The 24,102-nt window shown below is 41.9% G+C and overlaps 1 protein-coding gene across 1 annotated transcript in view; it reads left to right on the forward strand.

Annotated features, from left to right (window-relative positions):
• Positions 1 to 377: 377 nt before the first annotated feature.
• Positions 378 to 24,102, forward strand: part of Pon2 (paraoxonase 2) — a 31,940-nt gene continuing 8,215 nt past the window's right edge. Inside the window, exons 1-5 of the mRNA XM_051177172.1 lie at positions 378 to 631; positions 10,099 to 10,169; positions 20,199 to 20,254; positions 22,882 to 23,047; positions 23,571 to 23,697. Of these exons, the coding sequence (XP_051033129.1) occupies positions 393 to 631; positions 10,099 to 10,169; positions 20,199 to 20,254; positions 22,882 to 23,047; positions 23,571 to 23,697 (659 nt within the window). The 5' untranslated portion in view covers positions 378 to 392. The remainder of the gene's footprint in view (positions 632 to 10,098; positions 10,170 to 20,198; positions 20,255 to 22,881; positions 23,048 to 23,570; positions 23,698 to 24,102) is intronic.

Raw genomic sequence — 24,102 nt, forward strand, 5'->3', positions numbered from 1 at the left:
TAATAAAGGAGGAAATAAAAAGTACAATTTAAATATATATTATATCTTTAATATATAATGTTTAATACACTTTCTATATTATTTAATAATAAATAATATGAACGTACTACATACTTATCCAACAACAAAACTATTCTATGATTGTAGATGTGGCTCAGTATTTGCCTAACATGGACAAGGCTCTGGGCTTCTTAAAACGAAAAATAAATAAAAAGGTGTGTTGTGGGGGGTGGGGGATTCACCCCAAACACCAAAACAGCAAAAGAAGAGTCCAAACTTAATTAAAACAAACTCCACAGAGGTCACTCCAAAGTTTCTCAAGGCGATGAGCAGGTGCAGCGACGCGTGGGGCGTTTTGAAAGCAGGCAGTTCAGTCGGGTTCCCACAGGGCCATGTGCGGCTGTGCTCCGAGGCCGCGGCGCCGGGCGGAGTCTGGGCTGCAGATCCGGCGCTCGGGGCGGGGAGCGGGCGCGGCCCTGCGCTCGGGGCGGGGAGCTGGCCCAGCGTCCCGTGCAGCCCGGCCAGGCCGGAGCCAGACGGCGGGCGGGTCCCGCGCCATGGGGCGACTGGTGGCTCTGAGTTTGCTGGGCATCGGGCTGGCGCTGCTGGGAGAGCGGTTCCTGGCGCTCAGGTAGGTGCTGCCCAGGACCCCGGGTCGAAGATCCTCAGGCTGGGCTGGCTGAGCAGCTTGGGGGACACCAGCGACAGAGCTTCTGTAGCTCTGGGGACCAGGCCGAGGGAAGAACTTTTGGATCATCACCGGTGTGCCATGTAGCCGGCCCAGCCCACCGCCACCACGACCTAGACACTTTGTGAAAAGTTTTGCCCAGCCTTGGCTGGTGACCAGATTCCTCTGCCTAGGCGGACAAGAGAGAGCTTTGCAAATTTCCCTAGGGCAAACCCAATGCTTTAATTTGAAAACAAAACCATTACTCATGCGTGGGTGCTCTAATTATACAGCTTTATTTCAGGTCACTGGTGCTGTTCCCTGCAGCCGGAACCCATGCCTCTCCAGTATGATAGTTGGGGAAACTTCAGTGCTCCAGTATTGGCTCTGGAGATCAAAGAAGTCTGAGAGAGACAGCCACTGTTCTTACATCATTTCCTTATTTATTCACCAGAGCGCCAGGAGCAGAGCGAGCGATGGTCAGATTTTAATTCCAGAGAAAACCTTCAGGGTAGTAGACATCAGGCTTTCAAGTCACCTATTCAAACTGTATAAGCCTCTTGCAAAAGAGTTCCAGAACATTTGAGTGCCTACTAGGTAGTAGGTACACGTTTGCCCCAGGTTCCTGTAGAGAACTGGGAACCTTAAATGAAGTCCTTTCTGATACAGGAGAAAAATATTGGAACTGGCTATCCAAAACAGGAAAATGGAATCCTTACAGGGTTAAAGAAAAGAAGCTGCCCTCTGAAAGTCTTCTGGAAGGAGGAGCAATCTGGCAGGGGTTGGGGGGAGGTGTGAAGCAGACCATGCCCTGTGGCAAGTGCAGTGCCAGCAAAGAAGCCCTGTTGGGGAAGTTTGCAGCAGAGTAGCCACTGGAGATCAGGGCTTTGCCATGTGTTTGAGGCTGCAAAGTTGGGCTCTGTCTGATAGGCTAAAGGGCAGTGTTAGTGTTTATTGGTTGTTTAGCATCAAGTTGATCTAAGGAGTCTTGCATTATACACAAAAGGGCCCGATGGATCTCCTGGAACCCTGATGTCCAAGTGGCACCACGTAACAAATTCTAATTCAGTTGGTTGGTTGGGGTGGGGTCTTGGCCTTCACTTTTTGGTTTGCTTTTTTTTTTTTTTTAATTAACTCTTGGTTTTGAGATGAAGTCTCACTATATATCCTCTGTTTTAAAGCTCACTCTGGTCTTGAAACTCAGGATTCTTGGTCTCCTGACTTGCTGCCATTAAAGGCACACACCATTATGATACACAGGTTTTGGGTTTTTTTTTTTTTTTTTTTTGATATTTAGCTCTTTCCTAATGATCTGTAGTGTAGCTCAGTGACAGATCACTTGCCCAGCATGAATGAAGCTTGGGGTTCCAGCCCAAGCAGCACACTACAAAATCAAAACACAGACCACAACTCTCTTTTTGGTAATTCTTGTGTATGGTATGCATCATCAGGGTTGATGGCTACTGGACTGGATGTGGGGAAAACAGTTAAAACGTCACAGAAGGTTGGAAATGATAAAGGAGACCCAGACTGCACCCCCAGCAATGAGAGACAAGGCCAAAGTGAAAGTATGGCTTGCAAGATAATTCCAACGTCCCATAGCTGGAGCTTCACTTATGATAAGGCAATGTGAAGAGTGTGCGGTTAGGAGCATTGGAACACTGAGGAATGCTTAAGCCTGTGGTAGGGAATGACAGTGTTGGCCCTCATTGCAATGTCTCTGTAGAACGTTGTTCATGCAATAGATGAGTTTGGGCCATGGTTTGTTTTTGATGGATATACAGTAAGTATACATATTTATGGGCTACAATGTTAATGTTTCAACATGTATACATATGTGTATGTGTTTATACTCATGTACATATATTATATAAGACCTATAATGATTAGCATAGCCATCACCTTAAGCACTTGCTCTTTTTTTTTTTTTTTTTTTTTTTTTTAGATGAGAATAGGAAAAAGCCTTTCTTCCTAATTTGAAGTATATACTATTGTACACTGCTGAAGACAGCAGCAGACCCCATTGCTCCTACCTTCCATCACAGTGCTGAACCCTTTGGCAAGTTCCTCAACACCACTGCTCATCCTTAGCCTTGGGAGCCACTGTTATAGTTCAACTTCTATTAGGAATTTTCATGGATAACTGTGAATGCTCCCAGTAGCATGAAAATCTTGTCCCAGTCTCCTCAGTACTACCATTACAGACATGCAACACCTTGCTTCTATGTTATCCTTTTCTCTCACTGAATAGCATCCATTTTATATGCCTACCACATTGCCCTTTTCCATGTCTCTGTTGCTGGGCCCTGAGAGAGTTTCCGTTTGGGAGCTGTTGTATATAGTGCTAAGAAACTATCCAAATGCAAGTGTCTCTTCAGCAGGGGTTTCTTTCCCTTTGGATACATATCCAGTGCTGGTATGACTGGATCCTAGATGGTAATTCTCCTTAAACAAGTTTTAAGGCATCTCCATATTATTTTCAAAGTGGCATACATTATCACCCAGAATTTTAAAAAGCTCTCTTTCTGAACAGGGCGTGTGGCTCAATGGAAGAGTAGCAGCCTATGTGGGACCATGAATTCAACCTCCAGTATAGTTAGAGATGTGCTCACTGTTGCTCTATCTCTTTTTGGCAGCCCTCATTCTGACTAGAGTGAGATAGTATCTCTTGGAGAGTTTCAATCACTTTCCCTTGATGACTATTGAAGTCGGTTATTTCTTCATAAGCACATTGGCCATCACTTGTCTTCTAAGAAATCTCTTCTAAGGGCTTTTGCCTATTTGGGTTTCTGTTTATTCTGTTGCTTTGTTTTGCTAATGAGTTATGCAGGTCTCTTACAGGTTTTGACTATTATCAAGTGTACCACAAATGTATCTGTTGGTTAGTTGTTTCATACAAAGGAAGCTTCCCAGTTTGATGTAGTCTCTTGTTTTTGTTCCCTATGCTTTTGAGGTCTTAGGAGTTAAGTGATTTTGTGCTTTCACTATTAAGAACAAGACACAAAAATTCCTAGGCTCATCCAGTGGTCACTAATGATTAAAATCATTAGTGTTTCCACAAGCTGAAGTTTTCTCAGTTGAGAGTCAACTTTCCTCCTTTCTCCCTAACCTTGAAGTCCAAAGTTTAAGACCCTCTGAGTGACAAGTATAGTTTCAAATTTAAGAAAGTTAAACACAGACCACAACCCATGTGGCTGGAGAGATGGCCAGTGGTGAGTGCTTGTGGAGCAAAGTACTCATGTAAAAATCAGACAGGGCTGTGCATGCCTGTAACCCCAGGCTGTCTCTAGGTGATGTGGTGGAGAGCAATAGAGGAAGAAACCCAGGGTCCTCATCTGATTTCTACATGTATGCACATGGGTGAATGCATCCACATCCACATATATACACCACACCACCCACATACTCACACACTCACACCTACACCCACCCACCAGCACAGTGAATCCACAGGGTAGGTAATTTACAGCTTGGTGTGAAGTTTTTTTTTTTTTTTTTTTTGTTTTTGTTTTGTTTTTTTGTTTTTTTGTTTTTACAAATCCCTGACTGAAGTAAACTTCCATGAGCAGTGATTTTGTAGCTGGTGACTTGATGACTTTATGGGGAAGTTGAAGCCCCACAGAGGCTGATGTAAGAAAGTGGGGGGGGGTCAGTGTTAGATTGTTCCCCATCCCGACTCCCCAAAACAATCATATTTCCCAGTTACATTTGACTTTCAGATACACAGAGAACCATTTCGCATGTGTATACTCTAGATGTATGTTTGTACATTATGTATTTGTGTGTGTGTGTGTGTGTGTGTGTGTGTGTGTGTGTGTATGTGTCTCGCATACACTCAGAGGCTGAGCGTCTTCCTCAATTACTTTCTTCTACATGGTATGCTTTGAAACAGGGTCTCTCCTTGAACCAGGAGCTCACTAATTCCACTAGCCTGGCTGGCCAGTAGACTCCCATGGATTCCCCTGTCTCTGAAGCCCTAGTACTGGGATTTCAACCTGTGCTACTGTGTACATCTTCCATATGGGTGCTAAGGATCAAACTCGGGTCTTTGTGTTGGTGAAGGAAACACTTTTGCCACTGAGCCATATCAGCAACCCCCATCATTCTTAACACCATATTCACATAACATATTTTGAGTGTAAGCATGCAGTTTGTGAAATCATTACACTATGGGCAAGTTTAAGTAGGCACTCTGAACTGACTATGGTGACCATGTGACTAAAGCATAGCCTGAGTCTCCTGCCTGCAGTGTGGTGACAAGATCAAATGCAACCTGCTTCTCTCAGACCCTACTTCAAAGAACAGGGTGCTCTTAGCCCCCTGCTGGAAAGGCTTTTCAGAGCAAGGAGAAAGAGTTGAGGCTGCTTTGTGCTGCCCTTTTTGCTCTAACTGCTGCCTTCTATCTGTTTATTCAATTATTAAAAATGGGACTTTGGCTGTCAAGCTGTTCCTCTCTCCCAGGATGCCCACTTAAATTTCAGCTTGCATTTTAGATAAAACAATGGATAAATTTTTGTTAAGGTTGTCCCCAATGGATAAATGTCATTGAAGTTGTCTTTTATCCCACTGAGCTGTAGCTGGCTAAGGTTCCCCAGGGAGGATGCTGCTCCATTGCTACCCTGCCTGGCCCTCCCTTCTTGAGCAGCAGAGGAGAAAGTAGAAGTAGGCGAGCACTCCCAGGCTAGTTGCTGTCTCTTGCAAAGACAGACTTGGAGAAGTCACAAGACTTTAGTACACTAGAGAACAAAGCGTGGGCAGGAACCCCAAGACATGAGTCTCAACAGTTTGCTTGGATGCTTGTACTTTCAAAACTTTAAAAAATGTTATCATTGTCATTAGTGTGTGTGTGTGTGGTCAGAGGACATTTCTGGGAGTTGGTTCTATCTACCTTAGGTTCTGGAAATAAAAGGTCAAGACTGAGTAGCATGTACTTCTATCCAGTGATCCATCTCAGCAGCTGATGTGCAATGCCTTTTATCACAGCTCTAACAGAAAGTTCTAGGGTTTCCTTCAGACCACTTTAGAAGGCACAACCTTTTTATTTCTGTTTTGTCATCCTCCTCATCATTTGTTGTGTGGCTACAATGTGCTGCTCACTTTGTCCAAAGTCTAGAACTTCTTGGGTAGGGAGATAGCTCAGTCAGTAAAGTGGCTACTGGGCAATCATGAAGACGAGTTTAGATCCCCAACACCAACATGAGTGTCCATCTGTAAACACAGCATAGGGTGGGAGTGGAGAGTAGTGACAGGTAAACCCTGAATGAAGCCCATTGGCCAGACAGTTTAGCAAATCAGTGAGTTCCAAGCCCAGTGGGAGATCCTTCAAAAAATTATATGGCCAGCTGTTGAGGTAGACAACAGAGGTTGACTGTTGGCCTCTGCACATGCATGCACACATATATACACAAATATACACATACATTAAATAAGAGTAGAACTTCTTTATATTAGACAATAAATAAATCAACTTAAAAAGGGGAAAAAATACAGGTTGTCACGTAGTCCAGGTTGGCCTCAAATTCTTATGTAGCCCAAAATGACTTTTAATTCTTGGTCTTTCTGCCTTTATCTGCTGAGTTCTGTGATTCCAAGCGTGTGCAGCCAAACCTTGTTTATGCAGAGCTGGGGAAGGAAATCAAGGCTATGTGTGTGCAAGACGAGCTCTCCTCCAGCTGCTCTGTATCCCCAACCCCAAAGCTAGGTTTATGGACACTTGGGGAGAATGCCCTTTTGCTTTTTTACCTTCACTGTCTTCTTAGATAGATACCTCCCTTTCTCTAATTCTCATTTAAATGACTGACTTCTGGAGAGATTAGCTGGTGAGCCCTATGGGGAATTCCTTAGGACCTCTCTAGGTGGGGTCTTCAGGTTCTAGTATCCCATGGTCCAGTTCCCTCTTGGCTTCCTGGCTTCTCTGAGATTGAACAAAATTCCCCAGGTTTCTGTTCCTAAGCACAAATTTCAGTTACCTAGTGTAAGCATTGCAGGAGACAAAGGGCTGAACTCCAAAGGGCTGCCTGTAGTCTGTATATAGCAGATAAAGCTCCCTTCTTATAAACATGTGTACACAGAAGATAAAGTCCTGTCATCTTCTTTAAATTCAAAGGCAGTGAGATGCAGTGAAGAGAAAAGGTCTGGCTGGTGACTGTTGGGTTTCCTTTACTCATAGAACACTGCATCATTGTGTTGTATGTCTTACTGCTGTCTGTTTTCAGGTAAGATGACACCCAACAGCCCTCTGTCAGGAACCAGTCTGGGTGGGGACTGCTGTCTCCAGAATGAAAAAGAGATTGATTTCCTGATGATGACTGTCAGTCAGTTAAGAGTTCATAGTTGGTAGACAGATAGCCCAAATCCAATGAAAGTGCTATCTACCCTACAGTCTAGATGATTAATTTTACTTCTGTGTTGCGAGAACCACATGGGGATCAAAGAACTAGATTGTTTGTAGATATGTATGATTTAACCATCTGACCTGGACTTTACATCCTCATCCTTCTCAAGAGTGCAAGATGGCTGTGGTTGTGTCAAGCATTGTGTATGTGTTCCAGTTGTAGAGGAGGAAGGGATGGTAGCTGACTCTCTCTTTGTGCAGTCCCCATTTTTTTTCCCCAAAACTTAACTCCTTTGAATTACACCTAAATATAAAAAGGTCAGGGGTCTTCCCACCTCTGGAGTTGGAAGATGATGGAAGAAGGGTGAGAAGTAGATGTGTTGGTTTTAGAAGCCATAGCATCTGGGGTATATAGGCATCCACTAGCTAGCAGGGGCAGAGCCCATCCAGGGAAAATGATTGGCAGTTACCGCCTGGGGCAACTGGGCCATGGAGGATTTAAGCAAATCTCCTTTTCCTTTTCTAATAAAAGAGAGCCAGGTGAAAATTATCCTGTTAACTAAAAGTCAGACTCAGCTCTCATGTAACTCTACAGTATTAGTAGTAGTTAGAATGCATCTTTAAAGCTGGCCCTTTTAGTAACAGGACAGCAGAACCTGCTACCTGGAATAGATTACACTTAACTACACAGTTTATCGACCTAATGGTCCTCTAGCTGTCCTTTGCAAAGGTTGGCGAGCATTGTCATCATCCGTAGGTGTGTACCTTATTGCAGGCTTCATAAGCAACTTGTATAAAATCAGCTTCCGAGACAATTATACCTAGAACCTGTTCACTAGATGTACCTGCACATCTCTGCAGTCACATGACTCTGGTGGAATCTAGAAGTTTCCTATGCTCTTCTTTACTGTATTTGTGAAGATGACTGAGACCTGCAGGGGGCCACTGACCTGCCAGGGGTTCTGGCCATGGTACTGATGACCCAAAAGCCCAGATCTTGTCTGAGAAAAGAACCAGGAGAAATGCAAAGGCTGTTAAACAACTGCTAGGAAGCTTGCTTCTGTCTCTCTGGGTTGTTTTTTATCATATATAAGATGGGCCTGATGGTACCCAGTTCACTGTGTTAGTTGAAGAACTGAATGAATTCACTGAGGTATATCGGATAAAACAGTGACCACTTAGACCCATAGTGAATTATAGAGATTTTTACGATTTCTTCTTTTGATTACCATGACCACTGCCATCATTTTTTATCAGTATTGCTCTTGCAACAGCTGCTTCAATTATTTATACTCGTTGTTGTTGTTGCCTCTTATATTGTTCTAGGGACATGTGGACCCGAGATTTATTATATTCTACTATTTGTCTTAAAACTTTTATTTATGTAATGTATTTTTATTACATATACACATTCACATAGTATTTGCTTGCTTTGTGGCATTTCAAGGAATGTAATACTATTTGATCATATTCTTTTTAATTTGGCCCTAGAAAGATGACCCAGAGGGAAAAGTGCCTAACCCACAAGCCTGACATGGTGAATTCTATTCCCAGAACCCATGTCAAGGTTGAAAGAGAGGTCCAAATCCTCTTCTGACCTTATACATTTTATGTATGACCTGCTTGTACACACCCTCAACACATTGTCCTAACATACACTATTAATAAATTTAAAGCATTTTTTTTCTGTAAACTTTACATATGCTACAAACAGCCGCAATATGTAGTTGGCACATTCAAAAGTCTCTGGCTTATCTAGACCCAGGCATCCTTCCTTTTGACTAAGCCCTTTCTTCAGGTCTGGGAGGGAGGCAGATGGTCAGAGACTGGGATGTGCAGAGCAATGCAAATTGCTACTTTGACTCTTAAATGTAGTCTTGTAGAAACCACATTGGAAATGTAACATTCCTGGCTTCCCAGTTGTCAGTTTGCAGGCTGCAGAACAAATAATGAAGGGGGGGGGGAGCAGAAGGCGGGAAGTATGTGGCCTTCTAAATAAAAGTTTCCATGTGTGCTGGCCCAGACTGCCTGGCAGGTCTCTGGGTGGAAAAGAAGTGGGAGATAACTCACCAGTCCCCAGCGTTCCTTTGTTTTTACTTCTGTGTCTTCCTTAAACAACGTTCACTACGCAGTGGGCACTTGAGAGAGTAATTTTGGTAGTTACAAATGTTACTGCTGTTCCCCAAACTTCCAGTTCCTGAAAACATTATCACAAGGATGGAAACTTTGTAAATTCCATAGTAACTATTTTTGAGTCTCTGCTGTGTGTTGGGTTCTGAAAAATTGCTAGTTTCTTTTAAAGTTTTTAATACTGGAGACATACATGCATCACAGGCTGGTCTCCATCTCTCTGTGTCCTCGAGGATGAAGCCTCGATTGCTGTTGATCCTGCCTCCACCTCCTGAGTGTTGGGATGGAAGCCATGTGCCACCACACTGAGGAGCACACTATAGGCTCTGTCCCAGTCAGGAAAGACTACCATTGGGGCCACATCCTCATTTCTTTCTGTCTTTTTGAAACTGATTCATTTTTTTTTTTTTTACTTCATAAGCATGATGTGGTGAGAAGGATACCAATATAGAGACAGAGGACACCTTGTGTCAATGTTTTCTCCTTCCACTGTGTGAGTCCTATGGATGGAACTCAGCTGGCCAGGCTTGGCCACAGGCACCTTTAGCCACTGAGCCATGTCCCTGTGTGCGCCCCCTCCCTAACCCTTTTCTCTTGGTAGCTTCTCCCTGAAGTGGAAGGGGTCACCGTCATTTTTCCTCATTTGTATCTTCAGCAGAACGTTGGGCTTCTGGCTGGACACCTGCCCCCCCTTCCCAGGATAGAGCCCTGAGACTGCATGGCTGGTGCTCTGTTTATATTTGCTGAGAAAATTGCAAGCAAGTGTTATTTATTGAGAGCCCTGCCCTTGTGGAGAACTGCGGGCTCTATGGGATTGATGTTGTTTCTTGTGCTTTGTTTGGCCCTACACTTATATTCACCCCTCCCCCAATCTCCTTTATGGCTTGCTCTATACTACTTAAAAACTTTTCTGAGATGAATCAGGGAACACATACACAAATAGTTTTCTTTTTTTTTTCCTCACCAGAAATCGACTTAAAGCCTCCAGAGAAGTAGAATCTGTAGACCTTCCAAACTGCCACTTGATTAAAGGAATCGGTATGTATGAGAAGATGCTTGTGGTGCTTTCCAGTGCTTGCTGTCTATGCCCTTTGCTGTTGTTCAACCATTATTAGGATAGCTCATTTGATCAATAGGTACCTCTCTGGCCCTTTTGATCTTAGGTTTCCTGTATTTCTTTTTTCCTAGAGTAATTAATTGTGTGTACACTTATTGTTTGATTTTGGGTTCCCTTGGGGACATCTCTGAATTGCATTTGTATAGTTAAAATTTTCTATGTCCCCTGTAGTCTGTGTTTTGAACAGTGTTGGGAATTTGGAAGGAAGGTGCATTCTACATAAGTAGGAACAGTATTGATCATGCTCACCATCCTGTCACCAACATCTGGTCTTCTCTCTGCCATACAACTGATGCTTATCCATTGGAAACAACAGCAGCAGTAGTGTGTTAGTATTTTTCTGTTGCTTTGAAGAGACACCATGACCAAGGTAACCTATGAAAGAAAACATTTAATTAGGGGCTCGCTTACAGTTTTAGAAAATTAGTTCATGACCATCATGGCCAGGAGTACAGAAGCAAGCAGGCAGACAGGCATTTCACTGAAGCAGTAGCTGAGATCTCACATCTGAACCATAGTTTGCAGACAGAAAGAATGGGGCCTGCTTTTGAAACCTCAAAGGCCATCCTTAGTTGCACATCTCCTCCAACAAAACCCCCTGATTGTTGGAAACCACCTTCCCTAACTGGGGACCAAGTATTCAAATATGCAAGGCTATGGGGGCCATTCTCATTCAGACCACTAGAAGCAGCAACAATGAACTATTCTTATTTAATCTTCTTAGCTGTGAACACAGAAGGAGGAGCAAATAATCAAGACGGGCCCTGCCTTTCTGACTCTGTGTAGGATGTGACTTGGTGTCTCAGGGGCAGCTTCTAAGAGCAGCTTGGGTCTGCTGCAGACAATGAGGGATGTGCATAGACACAGTGGGCCTCTCCACATTCTCTGTAGTTGTCTCCAGGGCGGAGTCCCCTTCTTGTTGGTTTTTACCTTTGCCATCAACCAAAGTCCCTAGGAGTTAGTAGATTCTTAGCAATTGCTATTAACTTATCAATCGGCTATAAAAATGCTGGCTTTTCTAGAGATAGTCAGATGTCAAAACATCTTGTTTCGTGCTTCGTCCTTGCTATACAAAGCATCATGAACATGGGTAAAACTTATTAGTAACTTATAATGTGGACTTTGAAGCTTTTAGACTTTAAAGCTTTTCTTTTCTTTTCTTTTTGAGCACTCTAAAAGCTATAATATGAAAGTAAGTAACACTGTGTCCTTCTAGTCTTTATGAGACAGCATTGGCCAGGGGAGAGACAATTGGATTGTTTTTAAGCAAATTAAAATCTATATTACACAGAAGTGTCCTGCTTCTTATAGCTAATAACACCATTAGATAAGTTTTGAATATTTCTAAACCAGAGTTTTTCACTTAATACTTTGTTTTGACCACTTCTGTCCACATAATTACCTTCCTTTCTAACAGCTGAACACTACTGTCTGTAAATTCATCTAAACATTATATGTTCAAATGAAGGCTACACCTGGAAATAAAAGTCTTCAGCAAACTTCATTCTTTCACAGCTAAACTTCATTTAGCTCTAGAGATAAAACTTTTTACTTCCCTGATAGGCTTAGTACACATGCAGAAACATGTACACAAATGGCATATTACTAGCTGTTGGCCTTTCTGCTTTACTCTGCTTTTCCTGAGTGGTGGGAGCAGCACCATGAACTGGCACATGCAGGTCTATCTCTCAGGTATGGACAGGTGTCTATGTGTACAGGTGTGTGTGTGTGTGTGTGTGTGTGTGTGTGTGTGTGTGTGTATGCGTGTGCTCCTGCACTCGTTCACAGGAGTATGTGTGTGGAAGTACTTGTAGTGGGGAATTTGTATGTCTAGGTGTGGACGCTACAGGACAAACTCAGCTAAGGTTTCTTGGGTGCAATTTAACATGTTTTTCTTTTCTTTTCTTTTTCTATGTAGGATCAAATTTGGGTCTTTATGCAAGGCAAGAACTTTAACAACTGAACTACTACCTTAGCCCTACCTCAACATTTCTTTCACTGTTGTTTTATCTATTTAGTCTTTGGGTTTGTTTGTTTGTTTTTGTTTGAGATATAGTCCATGTAGTCCTGAGTAGCCTGGAGCTCACTTTATAGACCGTACTGGCCTCAAATTGTTTTTTTGTTTGTTTGTTTTTTAATATTTTCATGTTCTATTATTTATTTATTAAATCTCCTTTTAATGTACATTCTGTATCTTGTAAAGCTTTTCATTACTTTACATTTTAAAAAAGTATGTGTAGCAAACGGCAGAGTTCATAATTTTAACCATCTGAGGTGTAAATTCAATAATAGTAAATATATTTTCATTATTAGAGAACTTATTCCATAGCCCAGGCTAAGTTGGAACTCACTTTGTAGCTCAGGTTGACCTTGAACTCATAAAGACACTTCTGCTTCTGCCTCAAAAGTGCTGGTATTACAAGTATGGTTTCCCATGTTTGGTTTGAAGGCCAAAAAATTATCTATTGCCACATTTGTTTACCCATTGAGTTGTTAATTATAGTCTTTTACCTTATAATTTTCTGTCCAGATTACAGAGCATTTCCCACAGAAATATCATCTTAATCATATCAATTCGGCAAAAGAATTCCACAGGCCAAAAAGGAGGGGCAGGGTATTTATTTTGATTGAGGTGCCTAATATTTTAAAACTGAAGGACTGCTTGATGTGCAATGGCACACTCTATTGTCACAGCACTGGAAAGGACGTCTACATTTTTAGATTCTTCATCAGACTGCTCCAAATATCTCCAAATAAATAATAGTAGAAGTAAAAAATGGTGAATTACCATGGGAATGCCGCGACAGGGAGTTTTGTTTTGTCTTGTTTGTCTAGAGTGGTGTGTTTTTTTTTTTTTTTTTTTTTTTTTTTTTTGGGTTTGAGGAGAAAAAGAGAAAAGGAAGAAAAAGAGGAAAAGAGAAGGGGGAAGATGGAAGTGGGAGGAGGAGAAAATACAACAAATGTTGAACTAAAGACCAAATTGAGAAAACTGGTAACTCATCGACCTTCCTTGCAGCCAATCCTCAAGGGGAATTGTGCACAAGATTTCCATGGCACTCTTTCTGGCAAAGATATTATAGAGCAGCCTCAGACTGTAAACTTATGCCATAATTAAGTTTTTACATGAGCCAGATTAACACTCAAACTTGCTAACTAAGTAACTTTCTCCTGCTTGGTCAGAGTACATAGGGAGCATCCAATGAAACCTTATTTGTTAATTATATCCAACATGCACATTTTAGGTTATTTTCCTTTATTAACTTTTATCTTATAAATGGTAAATGTTTCTTCATGGTTCTTTTGGGTACACTACTATGATTTTATACATATGTGCAAACTGCAATGATTAAATTAAATCAAATGAGTCAGATTTCCATCTCCTCAGATACTATTACTATTAAGTGTTGAACACCTTCAACTTTCCCCTTGTTGTTACCTTAAAGGGCCTACTTAATGTGTATAGAGTGAACTTACTCCATTGTGCTATAGAACATTAGTACAACTTCCAACCCTATTTTTGGTATGAATTATTCCATCTGCTATTCCCCTGCCCCTTGGTCATCCTAGCATCTAGTGATCCGAGTTATATGGTCTCTATTTCTATGTGACAAGCTTATTTGTCACTAGGTCACTGAGTGAGACTAGGTTACCACTTGTCTTTTTGAGCCTTGTTGGTCTGATATCATTTTCCAGTTCTAGTCTTGTTATAGCAAATGAGAGGATATTGTCCTTAGCCTCTTCATTTTTGTTTTCCAGCGTGTTTCTGTTTGTTATTGGTTTGGAGTCAGTCTCATGGTTGCTGTTTAGCTTCATCTGGCATCAAACTTATAATCTACCTACCCCAGCCTCTTCAGTGCTGTTTATAAGTATATGTTTATAAGTATATGACCCCATAGCTGACTCAAGACTTTACACTTTTATAATAAAATAACATTCTGATATAGCTACAAATGAGAACTACCATTTTTTTGAAGTCTGCTCATCCATAGACAGACATCTTGGATCTTACCTGTTGAGTCTGCATCTTACCTGTTGTAAATATCCCATGGTAAGCATAGTCATGCAAATATGTCTTTGATTTTAATGACTCCATTTCATTGGCTATCTACCCATAGAGGGACTGATAGATCATATGTAGTTTTCTGCACTCTTAATCCATAATGACTATGTTATTTACACACACACCATACCCCTTGGCAAGTAAACAAGATTTCCCCTTTCTCCTCATCCTCACCAACATTTGTTATCTTGTGGTGTTTTTCATTTGAGCCATTCTAAAGGAAGAAAATATATCTTACTCTAGTTTTGCCTTGTACTTCCCTAGTAATTAGATATTCAACTTTTTTTGTTGGCTCTTTGTGTGTCTTCTTTTGATAGATGTGTGCTGGGTACATTTGCCCATATTTCAGTTGGATTTTGGATTTTGTGTTTGGTTTGGTTATGCATTCTGCATACTAACTCTTTGTCAGATGAACAGCCCATGCACATGTCCTCCTGTTCTCTGGATTTTCTCTTCACTCTGCTGAAGGGTTCCTTACACAAACCAATGATCATCATTGCTCTTGCATTTGTATGTCTGTGAATAGCTACTTAACAGCGAGAGAGACTTCTGTCTTCAGGAAATGTAAGTTTTGGTGGTCATTGCTGAATTACCATCAAGTTGACAAAAATGATAATGCCACCAGTTTACAACAGCATTAAGTCCAAACAGCATTGGTTCTTTTAAGTTCTCTTCAGCAAAAGCAAAGTCTCTGTGTTCCCGAGAGTTTCCCTGCAGGTGTGCTGCTGGCCCCATGTTCTGTACATCTCTTTCCCGTGAGTTCTGTCCCCTTTTTTCATTGCTGTGTTTGTTTTTTCCTAGTCCTAGTTTCTTCTCCCTACTCTGCATAGTTTTCATGGGGCTTCTCCTTCTTACTATCGTCCAGACATTTAAATGAAACACCCAGACTCAGGTTAGAAAACCAGGCTGACTTGCTTTCTGCTGGATAATGTAGGCAGTTCTGGAACTGAAGGTTTTGGGGAGTCCCAAGTAATCCAGCAACTTCCTTTATCCTGCCTCCTGTCAAAGGAGAGAGCAAGACACACACACACACTACAGAGAGAGAGAGAGAGGGGGGGGAGAGGGAGAGAGAGAGAGAGAGAGAGAGAGAGAGAGAGAGAGAGAGAGAGAGAGGGAGGGAGGGAGGGAGAGAGAGAGACTCAGAACTGGCCTGGCAAGAGCCAAGAGACATCTATGAAGGGTGTTGGACAAGAGTGGGAGGCTGAGTCACTGAACTCTTTGGTTACTTTTGCTCTTGAGTTAATAATTGTCACATTTTAAAACAGCCCCCGGCTCTGTGAAGACCACCTTCTGTGATTTTTCAGTCTCAGAGAAGACAATAGGGCACAATCAGACACATTACTGGACAAACTGCCAAATGTGTTCCTGTTACAGCTCACTGGAATGGAGCGTGCCTCTGAGGAAAACAAGCCCAAGAGCATTTGTATTCTGAACAGGCGTCTGTCTGTGTTTGTGACCTTTATGTTGTGATGTGTGTGAGCTGCTGTCTGGAATTGGAGAGAAGGGGGGAATATGTCACCTATGCCCCCTCTCCTGAAGTGTTTAATGCCTCTGAGGCTCTTCAGAAGCCAACAGAGCGGAGACGATAAGTGATTAGAAGTACATTTGGGATACATTTTTGGATCTAATTACAATTGTGCTTTTTTTTTTCATTCTGTTTTGCTTTTGCTCTGTTGTTAGAACACACCATATGAACATTTGCTGAGTGCCATGTTAGCAATGTGTAATGGTTACTAAAACTTCTGGGTATAAATATTGATAGCAGTTGCTTATCTGATGGTCTTTAATTACAGGGAATAAGTGTGGCGGACCAGCATCCCCAAGTAAACAAAATCACCTTTTTGTGGTAGGCACAAGGCTAAGGATGAACCATTTGAGGAAACTTTAGTAGTTATGCATTTGACACTTGGTACCAACCCGTTCAAGAGTGGAGATTCCTTCCTACTAGTGTTCTGTCCCCCCACCACACACACACACACCACCACCACCACCACCACAATGCTACTCTTAAGTGTTTTAGATGTGTATCTACCATATGTCATATCATATTGTCTTTTTGTCTTAACCAGTGACAGGTGTTAACTATGTACCTACCATACAAGATGCATATTTTCGATGGTGAAGACAGTGAGTTTGCTACTTACTGAATTTTTAAATTCCCTCTGGTCTATCTTATAGGCAAGCTTTTACATACTGACAATTTAGTGAAATACCAGCATGTCCATAATAAAAAGTATAATGCCAAGAACTAGTTAAGTTGAGCTTAGTTTAAGATTCAAAACAATATTTTCCAAAAGCCAGACATTCAGAGTTATGGACTAAAACAAAGTTTCTAATCTCTTATCCACCACACCCCCTTCTCTTCTGAGTTCATTTGAGGTTTAGATTTTTTTACCATCTACTCTCCAGTCAACCTGTGTAAAAATTAGACAAGTAAGCCCAAACCAATGAGATACAGATTTATGTTTCCTGTTTTTCTTTTTATGACACATAAAAATCTGAGAGTCAAAGAGTTCAGATAATTAATTCAGATATTGTAAATTATTTTTCAGTGTAGTATCTTTTTTTCTGAGTAATTGGCATATGTACCTGAGTAGTGAATCAAAAGTTTTGGGTGTGGTGATGTAAGCCTGTAATCCTGAAACTTGGGAGGCCAGGCAGAAAGAACACCATAAATTCAAGGCTACTTAAGTCTATTTTGAGAATTTCTGACTAACTGGAGGTACAAAAGCGGGACTCTATAATGATAACAACAACAACAATAATGATAATAGACAAGCTTCAGTGATACACATATACCCTTTTGATTGTATTAATGCCTAAGTTGCTGTCGGAAAGGTACGGTAGTTAAAGAAGAAGTTTTCTATTACTCGATAGTCTAGCAAAGGGCTCAGAGTAATCAGATGGCTGCTTTTCGTGTTGACATTCAGGAGCAAAGGTTAAAGACATAATAAAACTGTCCAACCTATTGCTTCCATTTTAGTCCAAGTTTACAACCTCATCTGTTAGCATTTCAATGCTGGAAAGGGTAGGAAAGAAAGCACATAGATTTTTTTTTATCTTATTTTGCCCAATAGTTGTGTATATCTTTTATCCTCGTTCTATTGACCTGAACTTATACACGGTAGTCATCAATGTCAGCAAGAATTTGTGGCAGCTGTGTTGTTATGTGTCTGTTGCCAAGACGGAAGCAGGAAAGTGTGGAACCATAAAACCCTTGGCATTCGCTGACGTAGTTACTGAAGTAAGAAAAAGGGTCTAAAGCAGATGCGCTAATAGAGAAGAATTTCTAAAAAGGGTTTCAAAGAAAGCTTCAAGATTTGAATTGACGATTTTAGCAAAAGACAAGAAAACAAGAATTCGGGGAGAAAACCCCAAATTGTTCTGGAATTGTCCATGACTGACTAACTAAGTAAAATCTACTTATTTATTTATTCGTTAACTTACCATTGTGTGGAAGTCAGGGGACAACTTTGGGAAGTAGGTTCTATGGGTCCCAGGACTCAAACTCAGATAGTTAGGCTGTGTGGCAAGCTCTACCCACTGTGCTATCTTGCTGCCCAAGTATGATATTCTTAGGGAGACTCAGGCTATGGTTCTAACAGAAAGTGCACTAAATAATAGACGGGTGCTTGTAGGTCACACTAAAAGACTCCAATCCTACCTTCCCAGTTAAGACATTGATTGATTGATTGATTTATATACATTTATAAAATTGATAAAAATTTATAATTTGCTTAACCTTTCAGAGGTCCCTGATTCTTATATGGAATATGAGAAAATGATATTATCAGTATTCTGAAATTATGTGAATTTAAGGAAATTACCTACAAACAGTTTGTAAGCACTGAATTACATTAGCAGCGGTCACTGCTAATATTACTATCTAATCCGAGAAGGGAGGAAGCTTTTTCCTGCAGAAATGATTTTTCTGGAGTCACTGAAGGGGTGATGGGAGCTGCTAACGCCCACTGTGATCTTAGCTGTAGACATGAACATGGGCAAGTGGAACTGGAAAACGTTCCAAAGTAAGCAAGACCCAAAGTTCAATTTCCTAACTGGAGTGGGGCCATAAGATTCAACAGAAATGAAAGTACAATGTGGCTTGAATGAAGTATCTTTTAAATTTGTCTTCTTAGTTATTAATACATTACTGTTATTTGTAGACAATTGTATCTTTATCTTGTCATTGAGTTATTTGTTCATTTACTTATGCATGCATTTAGTTTTCGGGTTGATAGTTGAACACATCCATGCCAGGGGTGAATCCTGTCACAAAGCTGTACCTGTAGCATGTAGAAAGGTTGAGAAGCAGAAAGAAGTACTCGAAGAACAGGGTGATGCTTTTGTTATCTTTTTTATGTGCATGGAAAAGTTAACAGGATTTCTACTACTTGGGCCCAGAAACAGTATCTTTAGACTGGAGTTATACTTGTGTCTCTGTGTGTCTACGTGCACATATGTGAGTGCCATCTGAGGCCAATGACCTCTAACTACTGAACTGATTAAGCGTTGTAAGAGTCTCTTTCTTGTCTTTCAATTCAAGCATGGGCTTCGTAGATGATAATAATCACATAGCACCTAATGTCAAAAAAGTTGAACATCTCAGGTGATTCTTAGATGTTGGAGTTTATTACAGACCTTTGTATGAATCTGCTATAAACCAAGGAGCCTTGCCACAGAAAAGCTCTCATCTTCAGTATAAACAAGGAATTTTTGTTAACAGAATTTCAGCAGGTTCCTAAATTCCCTGAAACCCATCTGTGGCGCTTCAGGGGCCCAGGGGCCCCTCCCAAACCCCTAGAACAGACTTAAGCAGCTGTTTATAAGCCTTAATTTTGATGACCTGACAGGGGTCACTGCTGTAAACTTTCTTTTGTTCTCAATTATATTTTGTTTTTCTGTTCTATGATGGAGAAGGGATAGCGGGCAGGGGGACTGGGAAGCCACCTATGGGCAGAGTCATGGATCAAAACTGGAATGGTGGCATTAATGCTTTTTGGTTTTGACAGCCTACAAATTTTCTCAGCTATAACCTTTGGTCTAGTCTTAAGGAGGACAATTGGATCTTTTGCACTGAAAGAATGTCTCATGATTTGGCTCAATATAAGCCAGTTTTATCCTTTTCTTATGTTTGGATTTCTATTATCTGTCTGTGAAATGTGTACTGTGAGGCCGTGGGGTAGGCTTTCCACCTAATTCTTTGCTACGCTGTGTGGAGGGTAGCACAGACAGTCGATAACAATCAATACTAATTGTAGCCTGGCCCAGAGACTGGAGTCAGAAGCTGGGGTGGGCCACGGTTCTTTTCATCAATTTTATTTTGCTATTTTTTTCCTGTCATTTTAAGATTAAATTGGAAGTTTTATTTGCTTATGAGAACAAATAGCCACTTTTTCTTCTCCATTTTTTTTTTCTGAGTGGGAATATGTGATCCCAGGTGTTTTCTCTCTGTTAATGAGAAAAATGTCTTTTTGCTTCAGACTGAATGAGCAGAGAAGGGGACAGGAGATTTGCATGGTTAAATGACTGTGTGCCTTTCCTTGTGGAAGTAATATTCCCCTGTTGTCAATTACTTCCATACAGACATCTGGATGTTTACCCTAGAAGTGTGCAGATGTCAACTTGTTCTGTATCGAACTTGGAAATGTGGTGATAACTTGACTTTGATTTGAGTAAACATAAAATAGCTAGCATTTAAAGTCAGAAGTTCACTGTGGGAGAGGGTTTAGACTGACATTTATTAAAAACAATAGTGCCTTGGAAAAGAAATTGGAACCCATCCCTAAAGAAATAGACACTCAGATAAAGTAAACAAAGCTGTGGCTATGTTATCTTAAGCCAATAGCAGAGTTTGATAATGACATTTATCTCCTTCTTGAACTTGCAGAGGCTGGTGCTGAGGACATTGACATTCTTCCCAATGGTCTGGCTTTCTTTAGTGTGGTAAGTACCATTTTCTTGTCCCACTTGAAGTTAGGGACAGACCTGCTCGGTCATTTACTTAAGCCCATGGAATGGAAAGAGATTGTAAACCCCTCACCTCTCAAAGTAATTTCTGAGAAAAAGACAGGTCAGTCAGGCTGGATTGAGAATTGTCCTCCAGCTTTCCTGAGTGCAGAGTTGAACAATCTTTGCAAACTGATCAGTTGTCTTTTGTCTCCCAGTCTATAGGGCAAGTTCCAGGATGACCAGGGATATACAGAGAAACCCTGCCTTGAAAAAATAAAATAAAAATAAAGCAAATGTGTAAAGTAGAGGAATACTGGAATAGTTGAAGGTGTTACTATGATTATGAATAGTTGTCACTCTCTCATAATGCTGCCTGATAATGGAAACAAATTACCATTGAGAGACATAAGTGAAGAAAGAAGATTATTAACTGCTGACATGGGGCTCTTATGAAGGACTGAAACAGCTCCAGTTTGTTTTGCCTAGTGGCCCAGGAGGCGTGAATGTTGGCAATCATAGATAGATGTTAAAAATTAAGAATTTCTTCTTATGTCCATTTTTGTTCATAACAAGTCTTTGCATTTTTGTTGTGCCCGTAAATTTACATAAAACATAACCACCTTGCATTAGCAAACTGAATACAGTAGCGAATTCATATACAGTTTATTATCACAAGTACTATTTCTGTTTAAATCAGAAGGACTCTGTGTCTTACAGTTAGCTAGAGAACCCAGATTATCTCTGCAAATGCATAAAAGCTGTTAATACAATTCAGTACTCACTCAATTAAAAGTTCCAAGGGAGCTGGAAATAAGAGGAATAACCAAAAACCAACAGCAAGCAACATTTTGAGTGTGTGTATGTGGTGTGTGTTTGGGGGGGGGGCGTGTTTCATGACAGGGTTTCTCTGTGCAATAGCCCTAGCCATCCTGGAAATTGCTCTGTAAACCAGTCTAGCCTGGAACTCACAGATATACATCTGCCTCTGTCTCCTGAGTTCTGGGGTTAAGACATGGGTTACCACCACTTGGCTAGCAAGCACAATCTTTAATAGTAAAATATGAACCATGTTCCCATTAATGTTCAAGAGGAGAGAAAGTCATTGGACTCCAAAACTATTGCCAATCAACTGGGATACTTAATAACTTAATACACGAAAAAGAAATGTGAGATAGACTCCAAAAACACAAAAATGGCTATATTTGCCATGCTCCAGGTCCTGGGATCTAGCAGGAAATAGAAGAGTCCTGGCTTATGTTCCTACCATTCTAGTCAAGATGTGACAAAGATATGGGGCAGTGGAGTGACAGATGATGGTTCTGGTGTTTGTGGTATCACAGTATCATTTGGGAATGGAGAAGATATCTGTCTGGTTAAGGACCTTGCCCACAACTCAGGTGGATGCCGGTGTGAATCTTGCCCATTTGATGAGAAGAGACCTGTGCTTGGCAAGAACAGTCCGCAAGCCCCCTGAGGATTGGGCAAACAAGCTGGGTGGAGGAGAGTGGTAGTCTCACCCCTGTAGACCCTTTTCCCCTGCCCCATGCAGTGCTACCAGCCACATCGTTCTCATGTAGGCATTATTATGCATGTATGCCAGTGGCTCCGGGTGGGTGGGGTGGGGGGGATGGAGAAAAGGAAGCTAGAGTAAGGGGAAAAGACCAGGGTTAGGCGGACACTGTGCTTGCAGGCAGCCTCATTAGAAAGGTGACATCTGGAATAGAGGTAAACAAACTGAGGGATGGAGCCTCCATCTCTGGAGGGAAGCATTGCTGGGCAGTGGGTTTGGAGTAAACTCTGATGTGAGAACATGCTTGCTCATTAAGGAGGGTCAGGAAACCTGGATGCCCTAAGGCATTATTGGTGTGGAAGAAAGTTATGGGACGAGGAGAAAGATGTGCATCGGAGGTAGGGAGGGTGAGAAAGTGCTCTCACGAAAGGCCTTCAAGCCATTCTAGAATCTTTTCTTGGAATCAGACTGAGATGGGACGCCATTAGTGTTTTGGTTAAAGGTGTGTTGTAATGTGCCACTACCAGGAGGCCGAGGGAATGTGGATAACTGAGAAGGGAGGGCAGAAGTAAAAGCCTTTTTCTTGGTCCTGAAATGTCAATGGTGGTAGCCACGGAGAAGTGGCGTGAACTACCCATACCTGTATGAAGGGATGTCCTTTCAAGGTGACACCAACAGGCTTTGGGGACCAGTCGTCTGCCCTGCTCAAGCCTGCCAGCCTCTTGTGGAGTGCAGGCCTGGAATGCGAGGGGTTTCACAGCTCGTATGTGACTGGCTGCTTTCCTGTCCCTCAGCTCTGCCTGGAATCCCTCAGTCCACCTCTCATTCGGTAGCCGCCCCCCCCCCCTCCAGAGAACCGATCTGAATTATCTGTCAGAGCTCAACAAAATTACCTATTGTTCATCTCTCCAGCTCCCAGCTATCATTTCTTCTTTTGTTCTCTGTTTCCTTTGTGCTCCTAGATGTCCACCCCACCTTTCTCTTTGTAGTCGTGGCTTTACGCCACCAGCTTTAACTGAAGTTGCTGCTTATCGTCTATGTGCAGTACATACCTAACTCAAGAAGGTACTTAAGCCTTTGTGTCTCATTTTTCCTCCCACTGTTTCCAAAGGGCCTCAAGTTCCCAGGGCTCCACAGCTTTGCACCAGACAAGCCTGGAGGAATACTGATGATGGATCTCAAAGAAGAAAAACCCAGGGCACTGGAATTAAGAGTCAGCTGGGGCTTCGATTTGGCTTCGTTTAACCCACATGGCATTAGCACTTTCATAGATGGTGGTAAGAGCTGATGGGATCCAAGGTGAAGACATACACATGGGAAATAGCCTTGAAACTCCCGCGTGCGCACGCGTGCACACACACACCACAGTACACAAACGCACAAAGGGGACAATGACCTTATGAAACAAGCCTGTGTTCCTATCAGCCATGTTCACAAATCTCCCAAACTCACAGGGCATTGTGCTGCGTTTTGAAATGTCTAGCAGTTTAACAATCATAAGAATGTTTAGATTTCTTGGTCTTCTCATATACCTGTGACCACTGGATCAAAAAGAGCCGAATCTCCAATTGAGCTCACAAATACATAATGCATGAATTCTGTGTGTAGAGGGGGGCAGACACTCCCTCTAAAAAGGTCAGAAGACCAGGGATCAGAACTAACACCAGGCCAATGGTCTGGAAAGGTACTGAACGGCTTGTGCCTTCAACCTTCCCATGCCCATGGTGTGGAAGTATTACTGCCTGCCCATGGGTCCTGTGTGTATCTCTTGTAAATGAACTCGCTCTGTCCATCCTTTAGATGACACCGTTTATCTCTTTGTTGTGAACCATCCGGAATTCAAGAATACAGTGGAAATTTTTAAATTTGAAGAAGAAGAAAATTCTTTGTTGCATCTGAAGACAATTAAACATGAGCTCCTCCCAAGGTGCTTTTCTTTTGTCCTAATTTTCCTGGTTACCTTTGGCACGTGCATGCGTGTGTGTGTGCGTGCGTGCGTGCGTGCGTGCGTGCGTGCGTGCGTGTGTGTGTGTGTGTGTGTGTGTGTGTGTGTGTGTGTGTAGACCAGAGGAAGGCCTTGGGCATCATTCCACAGGAGCCATCTACCTTGTTTTTGAGATAGTCTTTCATTGGCCTGGAGTTACCTAGTAGGCTCAGCCTGATGGCCAGGGAGCCCGGGGGATGGTCTTCCCACCTACGCTTCTGGGACTCTAAATAAGTGCTACAACATCTGGCGTTCTTGTCATGGATTGTAGGATTGATCTCAGGTCCTCATTCAAGCATGGCAGTCACTTTGCTACCTGCTATCTTCTCATTCCCTGTTGCTGGAATT

Source organism: Phodopus roborovskii, unplaced genomic scaffold (genome assembly GCF_943737965.1).
Source record: "Phodopus roborovskii unplaced genomic scaffold, PHOROB, whole genome shotgun sequence".
In the NCBI taxonomy this organism is placed as follows: domain Eukaryota; kingdom Metazoa; phylum Chordata; class Mammalia; order Rodentia; family Cricetidae; genus Phodopus; species Phodopus roborovskii.